Genomic DNA, 22,418 nt, shown 5'->3' on the forward strand with positions numbered 1-22,418 from the left:
GTGAAAACCACAATAACGTTCTTTCTCAAAAATGTCAAGGGAATCGCTGTGAAGATGTAAAGGGAAGCTCCACGAAGCGTTTCATTGTTGATGCACAAATACACTGGCCAGTGAGTTTCTCTAAAACACGGGCTGATAATATACAGTCAATTCACTTTACAATATCTCCTGTGACGCACTTTGAGACGTCTAGAAGACGTGATATAGACAACTATATCAAATGCAAGGATAATTATTATTATTATTATTATTATTTTAGCAGTTCATTAACATGTTTCTTATTACCTGACAGCAGTCACTAATTGCTTCAAATCCATCTAGACTAGAATATGAAGACTCAGTGCCTTTAAATACTATGTACTGTCATGTTATAGGCAGTCAGTGCAATTGTATTAAAAACCCGGTGTGGGGGGTGAGGAGATAGTACTTTTAAGCAAAGATAAGGCTGATTATTGGAAGGTTTTGGTAAATAAAGAAGGCATCAAGCACCCTTCCTCATAACCTTCTTCCAGTTGTTAATTACTCTCTGTCTGNAAAAAATACCTCCTGGTGTTTGTCCTGAATTGTCAGGCAGTTCCACCCTTTGTCGATTCAACCCTCAACCAGTACCCTCTTGTTCTGCTGCTCTGTTGTATTCAAAAGCATTGTTTTAAGTCTTCGTTCTCAATTCCATTGAGAATCACCTTTATCTCTCTACAGCCCTCTCTGAGATGTCTCTTTTGTAGGCTGATTGTACAGCCCTATGTATGTACACACACATACAGAACACACAGCTGCTGTGTATTATGTGTAATGCTAATACCTTCAATAAGTATTTTAAACCGGCGCTGATAACATCAGTCACTCAATAAGCCAAATATTTGTTGAAAGCACATTTTCTGAGCTCAGAATAGATACTCCATGTACTTTTTTTGCTCTAAAAATGGCTTAAGAACGTGTCAGATTAACAGGCTAAAATGGGGGGAAGATTCATGTCCTCAAAAGACTTGCTTTCCGTACAGTCTTTCTTTTTCTCAACTGCCCCATGTTAAAAGGTAGAGATGGCACAAGAATGATGGATAAAACTTACCAAAGGTTCCTGGGCGGGCAAAACCTTAGGCAAGTTTCCTTACTCCGCACGCCTCTGTTTACCTAGCAGCAAGCAAGAACCTGGTTGTTAGTCGACTAGCAGATCGCTTTCCGGGGGAAATAATACCTTCAAAAAAAATTAGCTCACTCAATCCATGACTGTTTCTGGGACACTGCTGTACGCAATTGGCTGTCGCATTTCGCCCACAAAAACGTAGTCATTTCATTTTACAATATATTCTGCGAAGCGCTTTGAGGCATGTCAACAACGTGATAAGGCGCAGTATCAAATGCAAGGAATATTACTACTTTTAATATTAAAGAACAATCTCCTGTTCCTTGTGTTACCGCAGCCACAGCTACCTCGCATCAGTGAGTGAGGCCATCAACAGGAGTCTCGATTGCCTGGATACGGAGGGGCTGAATTCACCTCAGTTCCGCAGATGGAACACAGACTACGGAATGGGTCTGGACACTATCCAGTCCACCACTTCTATCATGCAGGTGAGTGCAGCCTTTGCCTCTTGAGGGGAGCAGAGCCACTGGTTACATTAACTTTCAGCTGAAACGGCAAAGGCAATTGATTTACTAGTTACGATATTGGCATTTGGACTTACACGGTTAGTTAGCAGATCTGCGGTTGTGTAGATGTCATTTTGAAGCCTTAGAAACGATTGATCGGGGTGCTTGAGGTCCAGAACATGATCAAATCTGTTCCTTAGTCACATCTCCTCTCCAGTAATGCAACAGCCCCGCCGTTAAGGCACACGGAGAAAAACATTGCTTGAAATAAGGGGCGGAAAGGGAGAGATAAATGAAGGGAATTTATTTTTAAATGCAGTGAAAATAAAGAGTATAATTAAGTAGTACAGAAATGTATTATGCCGCATATATATCACAGGGAACAGGGTGATGAGATGACGTCTCAGAGTGCTTCATGGGGTTCACTGTAAAGTGTAGTGACTGTGGGTTTTGTAGGGAAAATGTTGATGTTTCTACGTAGCATGGTGTCATTCCAAATCTAATGTGAAGAGTGAACACTTTGGCAAGGAACCAGGAATTGGCCGTGAAGACATAACTGTGAAGAATGGAGAGGGAGGCAATGAGAGGAACACACTTTGCAAAGTTAATTGAAGCTTACGAAGAATTTGTTTTAAAACTCCATTTCAAAGCCGCCTGACCTCAATTTGGTTTCCTTTCCTCTTCAGGAGAGAGAGGTCGAGATGAACGATCAGTTTGACAATGTCTGTGAGGCCGTCTTCAACGAGATGGAGTCCCAAGCAATGGATGCCTTGGACCTGCCCATCCCTGGCTGTTTCCGATCAAGGAGTCACAGCTATCTCAGAGCTATCCAGGCCGGCTGTTCTCAGGATGATGACAATGTATCTGTCCGTTCTGTATCTCCTCCGCCTATAACTACCACGGTTAGAACCATGCAAACCAGCACCAGTAAGTACTGTACACCTAATGTAACTCCCATCAAGTATGCAATGTTCCTGTAACGGCTGGAAAATGAGATGTCCACATCCATGTAGCAAGTCAATTTCAGGCAGGACATCTTTGTGTTTCATCAGATAGGGTTTGTTAACATTGTGATATTTGGTGTTGCAGCATCAAAATGCTTGCTCTTTAGACAATAGGGCCGAATGAATGGCCTTCTTCTGTGCTGTAAATTTCTATGATTGTAGGATATTATATGGAGACCCATGGGCTATGGCAAAACCTGATGATTGGACTGAACTCATCACTTGGTACCAGCACAGTTCCAAGTGAGCTGAAATCAGCGCCAGGAATGGAATCGCGATCATATCCCATGGTGTTTCGTAGTATATTCGATTTCCCTGAAACGTTAAAGGAATCCAGCAAAGCGTCTGCTAACATGAATTAAACAGGTTAAAAAAAATGTGACGGTCTCTCGCGCGCCTGGGGGTAGTTTCGAGTGTGACGTGATCCGATATTTGTGCAATGTGTGCGCTTGGAAATATTTGTACCTTGAACATTCTATTGCTCTGTCGATGTGTGATGTAAGTTCAGAACTCTCAACATTCGCTTCCGCTGACAGACAACTTCGAACGGCGATCGAAAGTCTGTCAAGCTCGTGAATTACAACAAATGTGTAACCGAAACGGTACATGCTATAACCAGAGAATTGGTGCCCACCTCATTGTGCAATATCATATTTAAACAGTCAATGGACATAACCACACAATACCTGAGCAATGAGCCAATGTCTGTGTTATGTCCGATTGAGCCGCTTTGTTTAAATGTCTTCAGAGTGGGATCTGTGTGCTGCTGTAGCTGTGCAACGGGTAAGTCATTTTAAATAATTTTACCTCCTTTTCACAGATCTGTTTTAATTAAGGAAAACCGAACAAATTGGAGAGTTTTTATCTTATCCGTGCCCCTCCTTGCAGACAAATGGGGCAAATGCTGTTGCGTCGTGATTTGGTTGCTGCCTCTTTGTGGTTGGGTATGATTCTCGTGTAATCAGGAGATTGCAGAAACTGTGAAGTACAGTAGGTTTTTGGGGCCTTAAAAACCTGGGACTGCATTTTCAATGTTCTGCTGCTGGCAGTGTTGCAGGATTGAGAAGGAAAATATTGTAGGAATCTGTGGTGTGTACAAATTAACAATAGTTGTGTGACGATGAAATAAAGAGTGCAGCATTTTGAAATAAAGCAAAGACTCTTTCAAATAAATTAATTAATAAATGCTCACATTTGATCCCAGTGCCTTGCCACATTGAAACATCTCAAAGCCCTTCACACAATGAGCTACTTTGAAGTGCAGTGACTCTTGTCGTGTGGGCGGACGCAACAGTTAATCTGCAGTAGCAACAAACAATGGTGATCTGTTGAACAAGTGATCTGATTTGGGTGAATTTAAACGAGGGAGGACTATTGGCCAGGTCACCAAGAGAATGTCTCACTCTGCTTCAGAAGAGTGGGATCTTTAACAAAGGCCCGAATCCCAGGGAGATGTGACCTCAGTTAAACATCTTATCCCAGGATCATAGAATCATAGAATTATACGGCACAGAAGGAGGCCATTTGGCCCATCGTGTCTGTGCCTACTCTTTGAAAAGAGCTCTCCAAATCAATCCCACTCCCACTCTCTCTCCCCATAGCCCTGCAAACTTGTCCTCCCCAAATAATTCTCTAGGATGGAGCCTCAAACCATATTGCACTTTGGTATTTCAACTATTCCAGTGACTTCTGTGCTGGTAGGTGTGTTAGTAAGGGGGAGGGTACAAGGGGAAGAGGAAGGGTGAAGAATGTTGCTTGTCGCGGGAAGGAGGAGAGTAGAGCAGTTGGAATGGAATTTTGTCATGAATTATTTTTTTTTGCTTGGTTGACTTTTAGGTTCAGGTGCTCTCTGTGTACAACATTCCCCATATCGAGTGGGTGGGATGACGTCCTCAGTAAGGGGAGAGGTAGGAGGGTGGAAGGGAAGGAGAGGGAGTTTGTGTGGAAAGAGTGGGATTTGATAGGCCAAAAGGGCTTTTCTCATTCGGTGCCCTCCTATGTTCTTGTGCTGGCATCGGAAACTGAAACCGGAAGAATCTCTGCTTCTTGGAACAAACCAGATTGGCAACGCAATTAGATTTGTTTCCCAATGAGAAGCGCACTTGCAGCCGAGATGAGGGACTTGGGACTTAGCAACATATGAGAATGGACCTCATGATCTCACTCGCAAGCACAGTGCTGAATTCTTTGGTTCCCCTTACTTTTAGGATAATAATAGTGGATTATAGCTCAGGTTTCTAGTACTGAGTCATTCTTAATTAAAATGTCTGCGTGGGCTGAGTCAGAAGGGCTTCGAAATACCACCACAAACTGGAAACAGTTCTGTTCAGCAAGCACAATAAAAGCAGTTTGTCAGTCATTAACCAGCTCTATGTTTGCGAGCAGTGGCTGATAATAGATACTGTCTTCACGAGAACTGAAATCACTATCATTACATTCGAATTAAAATCCTGCATACTGATTGCTTTAAGCATGATAAAATGGCGGCTGGTTTTCAAGGGGAAGGAAGGCACGGGGTGGGCGAGAAATAATAGCTACTTTAGCTGCTGACGGTGTAGTTGATGGTAACTGTGCGGTGCGTGCACTGTGTAAGAGGCAGCATCGTTCACGCTGGCACACCTAAAACAGAGGTTTCCATGTGATGGCTGGCAGTCTGTCAATCACCCCTGGATTAAAAATGGCCTTCACGGTGATGTAACTGCCCACCCATTCTTTCCATTGGCTGTTATTTACAGTAAAGGCAACAAATCGGGTTTGCAAACATTGCTGGTTAGAGCCCAATTCTCTTACAGACAAGAATAGCAGTTTACAATAAAAACAGAAGTGCACATCCAGTATTGTGCGATAACATCCAGCTTTTTCTCACATAAAGCGGGTACTATCTCTCTCTCTCTTGTCTCCTCGCAAAGCACTAACTAAAGCCATATTCCAATTAGCTGAGGCACAAGTTTTCCAAGAGGCTCTTAAATGTTTCATGACTGGGGCAGTCTGTAGAATGCAAAAATCTGTGGAAAAATTTGCAAGGATATGGGGAAAGAGCAGGACTGGGGGACTGATTGGATAGTTCTTCTAAAGAGTCGACACAGGCATGATAGGCCAAATGGCCTCCTTCTGTGCTGAAATATTCTATGACTTCTATGATTCTATGATTAAAAGCTAACAATCACAAGATCACAAGATAAGTTTGGTTAAAGAAGGCCCTTTGACTCCTCTAATCTCACTCTTACAGAATACTTACTCTGTAGTCTTCCTGTTTTTTTAAATGAGTCGCAGTATCCTGACCTCAGTCACCCTTCCTGGCCACTTGTTCCAGTCACTATTTACCCTCCTTGGTAAAGAAAACCTTCCTGTTGTCTCTCCTGAAATCGCCCCTTTTGCAAGGCTTTTCTTTGTTGGTCTTGGTGCATCCTTAAGTATTGTCCCGGGTTAACTTTTTTCAATCCCATTTGAAAAACTTTTATACGTGTCCAAGGCGTCTTTTCTCAAGGCTTGCCTTGTCATTGCTTCTGGCTCTTACCTCTAACATGGGGGCTCCTCCTCGTTGCTGACATTGTCAGCTTCTCCTGGGAAACAAGAATGCATCGAGTGCATGTGAGATGCGTAAATGTGTATACTGAATACTGATCGTTACAGAACTGTAATTACAGATTTGAGGCCTTGTCTGTGCTGAGCTGGCTGAGCTCAGCCAAAGCAGCGATTGTGGCAATGTAATTTCGCCCCGCTCCATCTTGCGTTCAGAGAATGGGGTAAATAGCTCCTGATGTCTTATACGGTGAGACTTGTCCCCTGCTGGAAAGTGTGAGTGCTCGTGATTGTCTGGTAAGAAAAAGATTAGGCTGGGATGGCACATCCCACCAGGGGTCAGTGCCCTACGAAGAGAAATAGGAGAAGGAGGAAGGAGAGGAGCAGGAACTGCCAAAGAAAGAAAAAAAAGAGTTCCTCGCAAAGCGAAGAAAAATGAACGACAGTAGTTGACTGTAAAAGATTGCTGTCCTCTCCCTTCCCAGCTCCTGTCGACAGCACAGATTGATGCAGCAGTTTACGTGCAAGAGTGAAAATATTACACTGTACGAATACCATGGGAGTCGAACAGTATCATAGATTACCAAAAGCATGAGGTTTGACAGTTCTTATCCGTCTTGTAAGAGTTTGGGCTGATATATTGCGCTCCTCACAAGAGGGCCCCAGATCCCCTGCAGCTCTCGAGCAGTGTTTGACACTATTTGGTCGATCGCTTGTGGGTAGTTTGGCAATTCATTCACGGCTCGCAATTTTGCCAGATCCGCAGACCCAGTCCGCTCTCTATTTAACACCAGTCCTCCGAACCGTGAGCCACAAGTGAAATTGAAGCTGTGCGTTTAGCATGTGAATAATTAATCACGTCCATGGCAATGTCACCCATCGCGGGACTCTTTCTTGTACTTTTTAATATGTTCTGACAGCCCTTCTGCACGAGAACCAGCATTCCCTTCTCCAGTCTCGTTCATTGACATTGACCCAGTTTTCCCTCTTCTGTTGGAGGAAAAATATTTTCCACGAGCGCCGTCCAGGGGAAAGTACTGTTTAATGACATGACAAATAAGCCCAAGTTGTGGGAATGTTTTCCTTGCAATAGTGTGACGGATGAAACAGGTGGTGAGGAAGACGGGGGCGGTGGGATGGGGGGGAGAAAGGGGGATACGTGCTTCATCATGTACCTTTGTTTGCATGTACTCATGCATTTCAGAACAATGTAAGTTTTTCTTTAAATACCCTACTGTTTTATGTCACAATTTTTATTGCATCATCAGAACGTTGGCTTCTGACTGCGTTGGCATTAGCTTGGGCACATTGTACGCCAAGACAACACAATGCCAGATGTACACAAAGGCATGTTTTTGCTGTCACATTGAGAAGGCAATGGAAACACTTTAGAAATCGCACCATACGGCTAACACCCAGCCCCATCTATTCCAGATGGTCCACTGGATGTCTCGTTCTAGGCATGAAATTCCACCAAGTTTTGGCCTGTTGAGAACATTTCATCCAAACATGTTCAGTTCATGAAAAATTGTGCATGAAAATCCCACCTTATTTTTTTAAAAGAAGAATTACAGAATAGAGCGGTTTGGAAGTTGAAACTTGAGTTCAAAGATTTTTTGTCAGAACGTTTACGTCAACTTAAGATCGTGAGACAAAGAATAACCTCAAAGGCTTCAGACGAGGTGGGATTTTGGTCTCCAATTCCATTCCTGCTCCTTTTCCATTCAGCCTTATAATAATAATAATCCTTGTATTTGATATAGCGCCTTATCACGTCGTTGAGACGGCTCAAAGCGCTTCACAGAATATACTTTAAAGTTTGTGGATGAAACTCGAGGCAAGCTTTGATTCGTTCAGACAAGTAGCTGCTCTCTTAGTCACAATAATCAGACTCGTGGCAACCTTATCCTCTCCTTGCTTACACAGTGGGAGGCTCTGATTACTGATAATCGGTTGGGCATGCCCAAACAGTTTAAAGATGCAGAAAATGCTGGAAAAATGACCTCAGATACCACGGAAGCTCTATTAGCTCTTCTGTTTCCAGGCAACAGCTGGGCCAGGCACGATTCCGTATGTATCGCCCTGAATATAGAGTCATACTCGTGTGAAATCAATGGTGGAACAGGTAAGGCTTTAGTTCTGATTTGACTCTGGAAGTGGTGTGCCATTCTGACGTTAGGGGGGTTTCCTCTTGGTTTGACTTGCGGCAAGTGAAGCTAACCCGTGACAGTGAATGAGCTTGAACAATGAAATGCCCAAGAGCAATTCTCTAACGCTAGGTTTGTTGCAATATTCTTTACCTTTGAGCTAACAGTTTTAAATATTGATCTGCGCTCAAGCTTAATTACCCGAATGCAAAAAAAGTTTTTTTTTAATTCAACTTGGTGGAAGCAAACGTAAAAGTTTTGCATGTGAAATGAGCAAATCATAGTTACAACAGAGAGCTTTTCAATGTATTTTAAAAGTAAGCTGTCTACATACTTGAGGGAGAGGGGAATAGAGAAGTTTAGGAGAGGGGCTTAGGGGGAATGGATTGATCCTAGATGAGTTTGAGATTTGTAAATGTGTTGAAGACTGAGTTAAGCCCTCCAAGACATTACTTCACTGTACAAATGCAAATTGTTGTTGTTTGGCAGAATGGGCAATGTGTTGAGTTCAAAAAGAATCTTCAATGTTTTGGCATTCATGTGGAAGTTGTTAAATTAGATTTTTTGAAATTAAAATTAACCAGTCTATTAGGACTGATATAGAATTAATGCCTGAAACAATTTAATATTGATTTTTGAGGATTTGGTTAGGCAAAGATTGCTGAGTCAGACTCCTTATGCAATCTCCAGGGCAAATAGTTTTGTTTTTATTATTTGCAAGTAAGGAATGCATTAGCCGGCAGACTTGATGAAATTCTTCCCTTATTCACAGTCAATGGAGAAAATAATCCCTCAGGAAGATCCAGAAATGTACTTGTTTTCTGAGAAGCAAGTTTCACAGCATTGTTAGCTAAATCATGACATTCCTCTAAGACTTTGCTATCTTTTGATATATTATTTAGGTTAGTTTGTAGTTAGGAAGTCAATTGCATTTAACACTTAATATGGGCAATAATTGATAATAACCCTTGCATTTGATATTGTGCCTTTCACGTTGGGAGAATGTCTCAAAATGCTTCACAGGATTTACGGTGAAGTGTAGTGACTGTATTTAATAAACCAAAGCCTGTTGTACAACCTGCATTAGATAATCACTCCTGTCTGACAAGAAGGTATTCAAATAATTCAGGAAATCTTGCTAACTCAATTGCTAATTTAAGGCTAGCTCTGTGGACTTGCTACTAATATGAGTCAGGTTATGGTGTGGAATTTCAAGCAGGGCATTAAAATACATGGGATTAGGCATCGGAGGATCCTAATCACACACTCCTTGCAGTCACACTTCCATGGCAAGTGTTCAGTCTTAAAGATCTTGCATTTCTGGAGAGGCTTATGCTGGGAAATTCAAGTCTGTTCCTCTTAGGTCACACAAGACCATATGAGGTCTTTGCCTCACTTAACAAAGCCAGATGATTCAGACAGATAAGTCATTGCTCATCTGATCTCTTCCAGATGTTGACTAGTCAGTTGGTGGGTCAGACATCCTGGTTGAAATATTAATCAGGAAACGTTGCTGAAAGTGAGATGTAATAGGGGCTGGCAAAATAAGATTTTAACATTGTTAAGTGTGCTTAAACGATTATATTGGGATTGTAATGGTTTGAACACAGTAACATTTGTACCAAGCCTGCATAAAATGGCAGCAGAATATTACTAAATCCCCATCTGGCTTTCCTTTCAGTTAATAGCCAGGAAACTCCAGTGGGGCAGATAAACCTGGATGTAAAGGAGTTAGCCTCTTGCTCAAATCTCCTTTGCCTGGCATGTGCAGTCACATGCACCAGAATGTACTCAACGTTGTCACACTGCATATGTCCAATGAATTAACCTGAGTTTTCGTGTGGCTAATCCTTCCCAATAAATGGCCAGTTAAAAGGTGATTTGATGGATGCCAGAGCTTTGTGCCTGGAAAACGGTTGAGGTGAGCACTCACACTATGTGCCCTTTCCCTTGTGATATAAAATTATATTTACACAAAATAAATGGAGCAAGCCACAATTTCACCTCAGGGTCGGCTCCCATTAAACAAATTAATCTGAACCCTCACACAAATAAAGAAAAAGGAAAACATCTTTGAAAATCTCTGCTTTTCACTGTGCTTCAACACCGCCAAAAAGTTCACCAAGGTTTGCCACAAGACCGGCCTTGTTTATTTGCCCTTGCTTTAAAAGTGCTGCAATTAGTCCTGTGGCCCTTGAATTCTAGCTTCCAGGCAGATGATGGTGTGTTTTTAATAATTTAGTAGTCGCATGTCGGAACACATCATGTCGATTTGACGTCCAATTTGAAGTCCATTACCATCTCAGGACTTGACGTCTGTCATTAAAGATTTGCAACAAGGGACGATTTTGCCTTGAACTTTAGAATTAGTATAAGAATCGTAAGGTTACTTTAAGTCTTTAGCGTGTTTTTATTGAAGCAGCCATGGTATCTTTCAAAACCTGAAAGCAGTCTGCACTTAACCAACACCTCTGCCTCGCCTTGCCCCCTCTTTACCTTTAAATCCCTCAAGATTTACCTCTTTGACCATGTCCTATGGTCACCTCCCCTTCCCCCCCACCCCCTTTTCCCCCCTTCCTCATTTGGTGTCCAACCCTGTGCAATGCTCTGCGTGAAGAGTGCTATATAATTGCAAGTTGTTGCTGTTTTAATTGGGATTGGAAGGTGCTTTTGGATTCAGTCAGAGAAAGATTCCTAAGCATCAGAACCAGAAGTAATGGACCCATATTACAAATGGTGTTTTAGGTAAGTTTAGCATCTGTAAAAAGCACTTTCTGAGAATAAAGATTCTGGAAATGTTTGGTTATTTTTGCACCCTAGACATTCCAGTGCTTTCAAAGACAGCTTTAGGCGAATTGAAGCCAACAATAATATTTTACAGGCTGTTTTTGCTTCTGTACATGTTTGGATACTGGCAAATCATCTGGAGGATTGAAGTGATGGTCATCTTGTCTGTTGGGAAATACAAAGCAATTAGCCTCAAGGAAAATTATCATACCAAAGGAAACCTAGTCAGAGAAATAGGGCATTTAACAGTCAATGCTAACAATATTTTGGTGGATTAAAACCAATGAGCTGATTAAATATGCATTCCTTGTTTTAAAACCTGGGTGCCAAATGGCAACAACTACTTAAATTACTTAAAAGTAAGGTGAATTATGATAATAATCTTCGCATTTGATATAGCGCCTTATCAAGTCTTCGAGACGTCTCAAAGCGCTTCACAGAATATATTGTAAAGTGAATTGACTGTACATGTTGTGGGCGAAACATGCAGCGAATTGCGCACAGCAGTATCCCACAAACAGTCGTGGATTGAGTGACCAAAATATTATTATTATTCTTTTTTTAAGAGATTATTACCCCCGGAAAAGCGATCCACTAATCAACTACCAACAGGGTTCCTACTTTCTGCTAGGTAAACAGAGGTGTGTGGAGTAAGGAAACTTGTCCAGCGTTTCACCCTGCCTAGGAATTGAACCCAGGTCCTCTCGCTTGCAAAGCAAGTGCTCTAACCATTGAGCTACAGGACTCCACATAGCCGTTGCAAACTTAATTGAACCCTAAGATCCCCTTTGTCAAAGGAATGCAAGGATGTTTGTGTGGCTGTGAATAGTGTCAAGCTTGTGTCAAGGCCCTGCTCGGCTTTGTTGTGCAGTTGCTCACGGAGTTTTGAATCTTTTTAAGTTAACATTAAAATGCTTAGAGCTTCTCCGACTGCTTAAATAAAGGAAGACCAGAAAGGAGCAGGTGTGGGTGCAGGGCTGTGCTGAGTTAGTGACTAATTGGCCTGAGGGAGGGGGAGAAATCTAGCCAGGATTCCCACTCTGAAATTCTGTCTGGGGACTTATGTTTGAAGGTACATGTGTGAGGACATTAGGATAGGATCAGCTGTGATCTTTTCAACCCTCCCCCCCTACCCATGAGTATACGAATACTAATCTTCAAGGCTCACTCATGAATAACAACCACTTTTTCAGGATATGTCAATCATTGAGCTCCTTTATGCCTTTGGTCAACTTCTTGCTTAGTCTCTCACTTCACTGCCTGGTTGGCACTGCCACATTTGTGAAGCACCTTAAAACATTATTTTGCATTAAATAAGCCTATTATTCTATTTCCACAACAACAACTTGCATTTATATAGTGCCCCTCATGCAGGGTAGTGTCCCAGAGCGCTCGACAGTGGTGAAGCATGATGCCGAGCCAGGGGGAGGGGGTGGTGACCATTGGCACGGTCGAATAGGAAGGTCTTCAGGCAAGACCAGAAGATGGGGAAGGAAGGGGCAAGGCGGAGATTTAGAGGAAGACCGTTCCAGAGTTTTCTTGGAGTAGTGGCTGAAAACACAGCCACCAATGGTGGCACGGAGGGCACAAGGGCGTGCAGAAGACCGGAGCCAGTCGAGCGGAGGCAGCGGGTTGTGGGTTGGGGGTAAGCAGGTCGGAGAGGTAGGGAGATGCCAGGGCATGAAAGGATTTGAAAGTGAGTGTGAGGACATGAATTTCCACAGTTCTGACACAATACAGTTCATATTGTTCTCAATACACAATACAATCACAATACAGATCAAGGTGACTATATAAACTGTCAGAAAGTTATTTTAATCAACTATCCTCCCTCAAATCTAACTGAACTGTCTGGATTATTTCTTCAGTTTTAAACACTGTAAATTGCTGACGTTTATTGTATGAAACTTACAATGTGACTGAAATTCCAAGACATGTCGATCATTCTCAATTGTTAAGGGGGCAAATTCCAGTCACCTGTGAATTTCTAGAACTTGATAAGATTTTCGTGATAAGATTTTCGCCCACAAACAACACAGTCAATTCACTTTACGGTATATTCTATGAAGCGCTTTGAGATGTCCGAAGACCTGATAAGGCGCTATATCAAATGCAAGGATTATTATTATAAGATTACATTCTCTGAAGACAGTACATTTGTGTCCAGGCAGACAATACAAAATTCTCATCTGCCCAAATCCTTCAAATTACCAACAACAACCACCTCACCCCACCCTTCCCGCCCAGTTATCATGCATTGAGCATCATTGTGTCTCAGCCTTCTAGCCCTTAAGCACTTTTGTTCACAGCTATTTCCACAGCACTCAATATGACGGATCATTAGGGAAGCAGTTCACAGTCACATCACATACATTGTTCAATATTCAATAAAGCAATGCACGCTTAAATCTCAGACATTCCCTTTCTCTTTGTCTATAACTTCAGAGATCTATTTCGCACAGCATCTAATGATGTCGGAATAGAACGTGTAGATTTTGAAAAGGATCTCTTGCCACTTCCGCGGGAATGTCCTTTCCTGGCGAGGCAAATAGAACTGCGTATGAGAACAGAGAATTTTATTGTTTCGGTTTCATGGTAAATAGTGGAAAATGAGTTGTAACTACTCATTCGCAGCACGGATTGTACAATTTCTTTTTAAAGAATATTGTTGAATATTCACGAAAAAGCAGTTAAAATGATGAGAAATTGTATTAGGAATAAATCGAGTAAGAGGATAATGTAATGATGCTAATGACTTTTAAATAAATTATCATATGGCAGGAAACAGATGGCTGGGGGTGTGAACAGTCAGTAGTTTAGAAACATTAAACCCCCAGAGGGTGTCACATGTTTTAATATTAACAATCATTTCAGATTCACAGCTTCTAACTATGCTCAAGATCTATCATCTAACTTGTCATTGGATTTGCTATTTTCTTCTGCCGCAAATAGTTCCTGTTTAAGAAGAATTTACAAAGCTACTGCACAGAGGACTGTCATTCGGCCCGTCGTGTCTGTGCTGTCTCGTTTAAAGAGACTTACAGTCCGATTTACCTACCCTTTCCCCTATCCCCCTGTTGTTTACTCCTTTTTTAGATATCTGTCTAGTTCTCTTTTGAAAGCTAATATCACCATCCACAACATGACGTGGCAAATCACGAAGTGTGTGAAACCAATTCTCCTAACCTTCCCATTTGCTCAATTTCTAACTATTTTCAACTGGTGTCAACATTTGTAGTTTCTTCTAGAAGTAAGTATACACCAGACGTTCCTTAAAGAATATTGTTGAATTAAAAATTAAAATTAAAAATTGAAAAGTAGGTAAAATGATGAAAAATGTTATTAGGAATAAATCAAGGACAATGTTATGATGAGAATGACTTTTAAATTAATTACCATCTGGATAAAACAGTGCTGTAGATACAATTTGTTTCCTGTTTTGTGGTAATTGTTGTGAATCACAATTGGCAAATCCGAATGCAAGGACAGGTTATCTTCAGGATAGTTATAATTGAACCCAAAACAGATCAAAAGAATAGTATCACATTCCCATTTTCAGTCAAAGCGAAGAGAAAAGTTGGAAACGTGATTTCTGCATCCAACAATGGAGATTTAACTCGATGTCCCAAGTGATGACATGGGGTCTTTAAAGAAATTGTTTCTTGTCCTCAGTTTATTTGCCAGTTTTGATTATATCAAGAACAGCAGTGTTAACTGAATCAATAGCAAGGAACCGTAACACTCAGAATTGTCAGACATTGATATTGTTTGGAATGCTTTTCAGCAGACCAGACGTTTGTACTGTATCATGAAAGGGAAAAAAAATAACTGGCAATTAGATTGGTAATAACTGCAGTGGTTATTTATAATTAACTTCTATTCTAAACATAAGACATCAATATTTGAAGTCAAAGGAGGGAGTAAAAGCTGTTTTCCGCTTCTGCTTGGATTGAGGAATTTTGCTGAAGTGCAATTGAAAAGCAATCTCAACAATGATATGAACTGATTGATTCAGGCTAAGTCTGTAGCAAGGGCTTTTACTGGTATCAGAATACATTACATGTGTTCAGCTGTCACCTGCCACCACTTGGTTGACATTAAGTGAAGGAGACATAATAACGGGAAGGCCATGAAACCATCTGAAAGTGCAACCACATTATTGTTCCCTTTGCTGCTGTTGTTCTGCTATCTCTAGCCCATTGCACTTTATAGCAATATTGATTTTATTCAGTCTTTTGTTTTTGACAGAATGTCAATGGAACTGGTATTTCCATTTCAGTGCAATTATTACCTTGTGTTGCTATATATTTCTCAAATCCTATTTTACTGCTCCAGGTAAAGTTACTAACGCACATTATTATAATTAGAGTTTTATTTGTAAGTCAATTCATCTTTCCAGACAGATGATAGTCTGGTTATGGTTTCTAGGCATATTAGATGAAATAATTTGTTGACAAAACTTCCATGAATAAGTAATATGTTGAAAGGTAATAAAGGTGCAAAATCCTATCCAATTTTATGTGTAAGATTGAGAAAAGATCTTCAATTCAGTCTGTTTTTGGAGGTCATATTGCTGCAGTTCTTCAAAAGAACTTGATTTCAAATTCGTACTACACCTGAAAGTTCTCCACAATTTGAAGAATGTTAAATTTTAAGAGCAACTAGTTTTGCAGACTAAGGGGAAATTATGAGCCCCAGAGCTCTAATTATTCTGGGTTATCATTCTGCATTAGGAGCTTTCCTGTTTTATGGTCATAAGTATATAATGGACAATTTTTTTGTTGCTATATGTTAATGGAATCGTATTGATTTGTAATTCTTTGCATAAAATGTTTTGGAAGTTGCAATTGATTTCCTTTTTAACTGGGAGGAATCAATTTGTCTCCAGGGCTCCGGTAATTCCTTGTGCCTTGACTTTGCTATCCCTGCTAACATGGTTTATTTCAGTAAATCATCACATAGAAAAACCGTTGTTAAAACATAAATCTTACCAGCTTGAATGACCCTCAAAGGATTTGCAATACCATCCCAACTCATTTATTTTATTTTCATGGTCCTGTGTTGATCAAGGTGTGTGATAATACTAACGGTAATAATCCTTGCATTAGATAGAAAGCCTAGGCTGTCTCAAAGCACTGTCTCATACTCTTGTCTCATAGGCTGTCTCAGGAGGTTGTCTCAATGCACTTCACAGGATTTACTGTAAAGTGTAGTGACTGTGTATTTTTTAGGTAAACGCAATGCTCATGACAGGAAATACAATTATGTTTCTAGTTTTGGAAACTAGTGTCAACACTGTATGTTTAACTATACTTTTGAAAGCACTTCTGCGCAGGAGGAAATCTAAGAGCGATTGAAAAGTACATTTTATCACTGGTGATATCTATCACATTATATCAAATTAACCCTCCCATTTCCGCCCTCACATGCTTTCCTTCCCTTTGAAATGGTGCTTCCCCCACCGATCAACCAACAACTCAAAGAGAGACCGATAAGAGTAGGTCCCAAGTATCAACGGCCAAGAGAAAATAAAGAGTGGAAGAGATGACACTACGAGGTGGCAAACAAAGTAGGAAGAGAAAACTAAATTGCCTCACACAATATCAAACCTAAAGTATTTTCCAACAAACAGAATTGGACATGGCATATAACATTAAAAATGCACATATGATCTTTGTTTCTCGTTCCAGCCTACTACACACTATTCACTGTTAGTTCATGCTCCTGCTGGCTGGGATTATAGCCAGATTTGTGTAACATATGGTCCATGAGGAACAACAGTAAATAGGTTGGACTATATCCGGTGCATGTGCAGAATATTCATAAAAGCAGAAAGGAACTGAAAGGAATGGAAAGGAACATCATTAACCAGAAGGAATACAGAAACATAGAAGCAGTTGTCAGATAATAAAAAAACACTTTACAAAAAAACACGCACACAGGAAGTTAAACCAGTGTTGTAGTTGATCTTTGTTCCCTGTTTCAGGGTAATATACACTATTCACCATTTGTTCCTGCTCGTGCGGGCTGGGATTGTAGCCATATAGTTGGTTCCACAGGCAGGACTGAGAGATTGGGCCTGTTGCCAGATTTTGGGTCCAATAGAGCAAAATTGGTAATGAATGTGATTAGGTTCTGGGAAAGCAAAGTGCATCTGGTATCAGTCAAGTGACAGACCAGACAACTGCATCGCAAATTAAACTGGCATAGCTACATTTTTTTTGTGGAGCATTTTATTTGATGGAATACAGATTTCATACGATTCAGAACAGGAACATATAGCATCATCGGATCATATGGTACTGTACTTCAACTCTCTTTCTTCCAAGTAATAAGCAGGAATTCGAATGGGGACATTTTTAATGAGGGTTTGATTATATTGTATTTGTAAAGAAGAGATATGTATAGGCTATGCTTCTCATATTCTAGGTGAGTGGTTAGAGCACTTGCCTCGCAAGCAAGAGGACATGGGTTCGATTCCAGACGAAACATTGGGAAAGTTGCCTCTGTTTACCTAGCAGTAAATAAGAACTTGGTTATTAGTTGATTGGCAGATTGCTATTCTGAGGTAATAATCCATTCAAAAAATAAAATAATTAAAACAAAATTTCATCATTTCAATCCTTAGCTGTTTGTGGGACACTGTTGTGCGCAATTGGTTGCCACGTTTCGCCCACAAAATATACGATTAATTCACTTCACAGGATATTCTGTGAAGCGCTTTGAGAGTCTCAAAGACATGATAAAGTGCTGTATCAAATACAAGGATTATTATATTGGGTTATGCAGCCATGAGTTCTTAGATGCAAGAGACTTTAAATTAAGCATAATGTATATAAAACTGTAATTGGAGATTAGTTAATTCTTCCAAAAAGGGAGAACTAGCTGCTGGAAATCTTAAATAATACTCGAAAATACAGGCAACCCGAGTGAATTTGAAGCACATGTAGGAATTCTGTACGCTCCCATTAGCCATTCTTAAATATGTTCCATAGACTTTACATTGGAAGAGAATTAATGCAGAAAGTACTGAGGGATGTGTGTGGGAGTAATTTATAGCATCTCTTTTTTTGATCAGCAATGAATCGGGTCACAGAATGGGAGAAGTCTATTTTTGAATTAGAAGTTGCGGGTTGACTTCTCTGATGGCTCAGTGCACAAATGGTGTGTTGTTAAAGCCTCATTGATCAGGAAGTTTTCGGTTTCATTCTTGATCTCAGATGTGGTGGCATTGAGTCCATGACTGTTTGGGAAACACTGCTGTGTGCAATTGACTGCCACAAAATATACATTCAATTCACTTTACATTATATACTGTGAGGCGCTTTGAGACATCTTGAAGATGTGATAAGGAGCTATATCAAATGCAAGGATTATTATTATCATCGTTAGTGGTAAAGTTCTTTCTTTCTGTTTTCCTTTTGCAGTGCACTTTGCAGTGAGCAAAGTTTGCCTTAATGTTTGCACAGTTGATATTTTCTATGCCACTGAAAGTGAGCAAGTAATAAATACACTGCAGGAATTTGTTTAAAATTAGCTCATAAAATAAATGAGTGTGCATAAAAAGCATGTTGCGTGTTGGCATTGTGGTGTTTCACTTGCTGATGATGTAAAATCAGCCTCCTTGACTTTGATAATGCTGCTTGCTTATTGCCCAGCATTACACTTGTGAAAGAGTTTGATGATCAGACTTGGGTCTGAGTTTGTCTGAATAAATGCTTCCTTCGATTGATCAAAGACATGCTTGAGATCTTGGATTTATCCGGATCCAAAGTCAAAAGGTACAAGGCTGGAGTTTTAAAATGTTATTTACAGTGTGAGTACTCTTGAGTGACTAAATTACAGGTGATAATGTAACTATTGAAATGAGATGCATGTATTTTTCGACCCCTCATCCAACCCCACCACTCCCCGTCTTCTCATCCCCCTTCGCCAGCCCTGCCCCACCTTCTCCAGTGGAGACCCCTTGTTATCATGGTGGTGCTGAAGCCAAGTGTAACACCCCTCACTGACGCCAAGCTGAGACCAATTAACTCAGAGATCAAGAAATAAGCCTTAATGATTCTGTATGGCCCAGTGCCATATCTAATGGAACATTCTCTTTTATTGTTATGGCACATCTCATTTTTCTTAATTGGCATGAACAGAACTGACATATCCTTGTGAGTCAAATGTGAGATAACAGGTGCACACAGAAAGACACAGAGAGAGCAATACAGAATTGGGCACGCAAATGAAATGGCTAGGAATTTGACTATAAGCAAAATGCACCCTTCCTGATTTACAAGCTTTAAAAATACCCCATCATTCAAAGGACTTGTTAAATCCTGACTTAACATGAATACAGCTTTTCACAACAGGATATAAGCAAATTAATATTTGATATTTTTGAAAACAGATTATTGTAAAATGGTAATTATGATAAGAATCCTTACACTTGATATTGCGTCTTTCACATTAGATAGATTTTTTTTAAAAAAAACTTGCATTTGATATGTCGCCTTATCACATCATTGAGATGACTCAAAACGCTTCACAGGATATACTGTAGACCTGGTGACTGAATTTTATGTAGATGAATTGTATGAACCAAGTAAGCTAAGAGACCATCTACATTCACAGTGTTCACTGAAGAATTGTTCTCATGTGTTGGTGTACCTGAAATATATTTCCATTTACATAATTACAAGCATCAAACCAACAATTCCAATTTTGTTAAACAACAACTACAACAACTTGCATTTATATAGCACTCCTCATGCAGGGTTGCATCCCACACAAAACAGTGAAACCAATTGCAAAACCACTGAAACAAACTGATCAGCATTGTATAAAACCAGGAAGCAATTAAGGATGGAACCATTGCCCTGTACCTGCCCACTGTCATAATCCTATAATTCTAGAAGACATGAAAAAGCGCTATATCAAATGCAAGAATTATTATTACATTATTATTATTATCCTTGTTTGAGACAAATTTAATTTCTACACCTTCTTCCTCATTTCATTCTGTTGTATCCCACATTTCTTTCAAAAGGCATCCTGTCGCCACTCATTTCCTTTCTACCTCTCCCATCTTTTTTTCCTGTTCTCTCCCTCCCTTGTCTTCCTTGATCCTCTTTTTTGCAGCCACCACCATACTAGAAAACTAGTACATAAAGTCCTGTGAATATATCCACCTCTCTCCCTCCTCCACCACCCAACAAAGCTCCCATTAACTGAGCCTGTAATCCATTTAGCAAGTTAGCTGCTGTCAAAGCTGCTTAACAGGAAGGCCTTCATTTAAAAACAGCTTGTGATGGGAAGACGGTACAGTGGGTTTTTTGAAAAGATTAAATCAAATGGGCCAAAGGGCCTTCTTCATTCAAACCAATGAGTGTTTGAGTTTTTTTACCTTATCCTGACACTGGTATCCAGCATACATTTTTCAGGGCAGTTTTAATTTTAATTTGACTCTACAATGCTGCAATCAATATTTTTCCCGCCGAGTACATTTATGATCCGTAAATGGAAAGTTCACACAATCTGACTTTGACTGGAAATTATAAACTCAGACAATTGTATATCTCTACCATCTATTCTTCCCCTCCCTTTCCATCTTCCACTAAACTTAAATTTTGTACTTAACTCCTCAAAAGGCTCAGTTCAGAAATAAAGTGACTACTGCAGAACAGAATGCTGCAGAGCTAGAAGATCAAATTAGATAATTATTTGGGGAGGACCAGGAAGCAATTAAGGATGGAACCATGGGGATTAAGGATGGAACCATCAGAGCTATGGGGAGAAAGCAGGTGAGTGGGATTAAATTGGATAGCTCTTTTCAAAGAGCCGGCACAGACATGAAGGGCCGAATGGCCTCCTTGTGTGCTGTATAATTCTATGATTCTATGATCAGGCTTGATAGCTTGTCTTTGCTGAAGAACCTGACTCCAGCCAAACAATTCTGAGGTCATTGCAATTGCCCTCAGGGTAGGGAGTGGAGAATCACTCACGGCTCCTGCTCGCTATCCACTTTTGCAAAGTTCATGTTTATGAATTGTGGGTTAGCTCAGTTTTAAGGTGAGAATGTGATGGCCTGCACCATACAAGGTGGACTGTATATTTTTGTTTTGCCCACAAAATACAGTCAATTCAATTTACAGTATATTGTATGAAGTGCTTTGAGACATCTCGAAGACGTGATTAGGCACTATATCTGTAGGAGTCCTGTACCTCAGTGGTTTGCCTTGCAAGCGAGAGACTGGGTTCGATTTCCGGCAGGGCAAAACGTTAGGCAAGCTTCCTTACTCCACACATCTCTGTTTACCGAGCAGAAGTAGGCACCTGTTTTTTAGTTGATTGGCAGATCACTTTCCCAGGGATATTAATGCCTTAAAAAAAATTGGTTACCCAATCCAAGACTGTTTGTAGGACACTACTGTGCATAATTGGCTGCCGCGTTTTGCCGACAAACCATACAGTCAATTCACTTTACAATATATTCTGTGAAGCGCTTTGAGACGTCTCGAAGATATGATAAGGCGCTATATCAAATGCAAGGATTATTATTATACAAACCCTGGCCCGACTCATTAAGAATGGCCACTTAGGTGATGAATGGCAACTCCTAGGATGAGTCAATACATATTTTCAGGGAAGCAGGGGAAAACATGGGAGGGTACATAAGGCAGCCTTTTAAAAAAAACAGTGTTTTCATTTTGCTCAATAACAAAGGCTTGCATTTTATAGCAAGTTATTATATGCAATTAAGATAGACAGTAAAAACTCCACCCTTTCATACAAGATATTGTTGCAAAGTTGGAGATCTGGTATTTGAAGACAGAATAATGACGCAAAGTAAATGCGTTGGATGAAATACAGTACCATTGTCAAAGGTTTTATTAAGCGATATGGCAAAAGGGCAGAACATTGAGATTAAAAGATCTGACAAGGTGTAATCGACCGGTGGAACAGGTTCGATCGGCTGAATGGCCTTCTTCTCTCAGCAGGTCAGGCAGCATCTATGGAGAGAGGAAAACTAGTTAAGGTTTCAGGTTGATGACCTTTCGTCGATGACTTGTTCTGCTGACAGGTCATCGACCTGAAACGTTAACGTTTTTTGGTGGGCTGGAGGGCTATTATTAGATTGGATGAGTGAATATCAGTTAAGGTTTCAGGTTGATGACCTTTCGTCGATGACTTGTTCTGCTGACAGGTCATCGACCTGAAACGTTAACGTTTTTTGGTGAGATGGAGGGGTATTATTAGATTGGATGAGTGAGTACTGAGGAACGGGTGATTGATCATTATTAAGGGTAACTGATCATTATTAGATAGCATTTTTTAACAATTGTTAATTTTTAATAGCTAAAAACTAGGTGTGTATTAT

General features: G+C 40.4%; 1 protein-coding gene across 1 annotated transcript in view; it reads left to right on the plus strand.

Annotated features, from left to right (window-relative positions):
- Window positions 1-22,418, plus strand: part of LOC103171997 (disks large-associated protein 4) — a 76,460-nt gene that overhangs the window by 24,237 nt on the left and 29,805 nt on the right. The window contains exons 4-5 of the mRNA XM_042341730.1: window positions 1,392-1,572; window positions 2,286-2,517. Of these exons, the coding sequence (XP_042197664.1) occupies window positions 1,392-1,572; window positions 2,286-2,517 (413 nt within the window). The remainder of the gene's footprint in view (window positions 1-1,391; window positions 1,573-2,285; window positions 2,518-22,418) is intronic.

The sequence above is a fragment of the Callorhinchus milii genome, unplaced genomic scaffold (assembly GCF_018977255.1).
Source record: "Callorhinchus milii isolate IMCB2004 unplaced genomic scaffold, IMCB_Cmil_1.0 Scaffold18, whole genome shotgun sequence".
NCBI lineage: Eukaryota > Metazoa > Chordata > Chondrichthyes > Chimaeriformes > Callorhinchidae > Callorhinchus > Callorhinchus milii.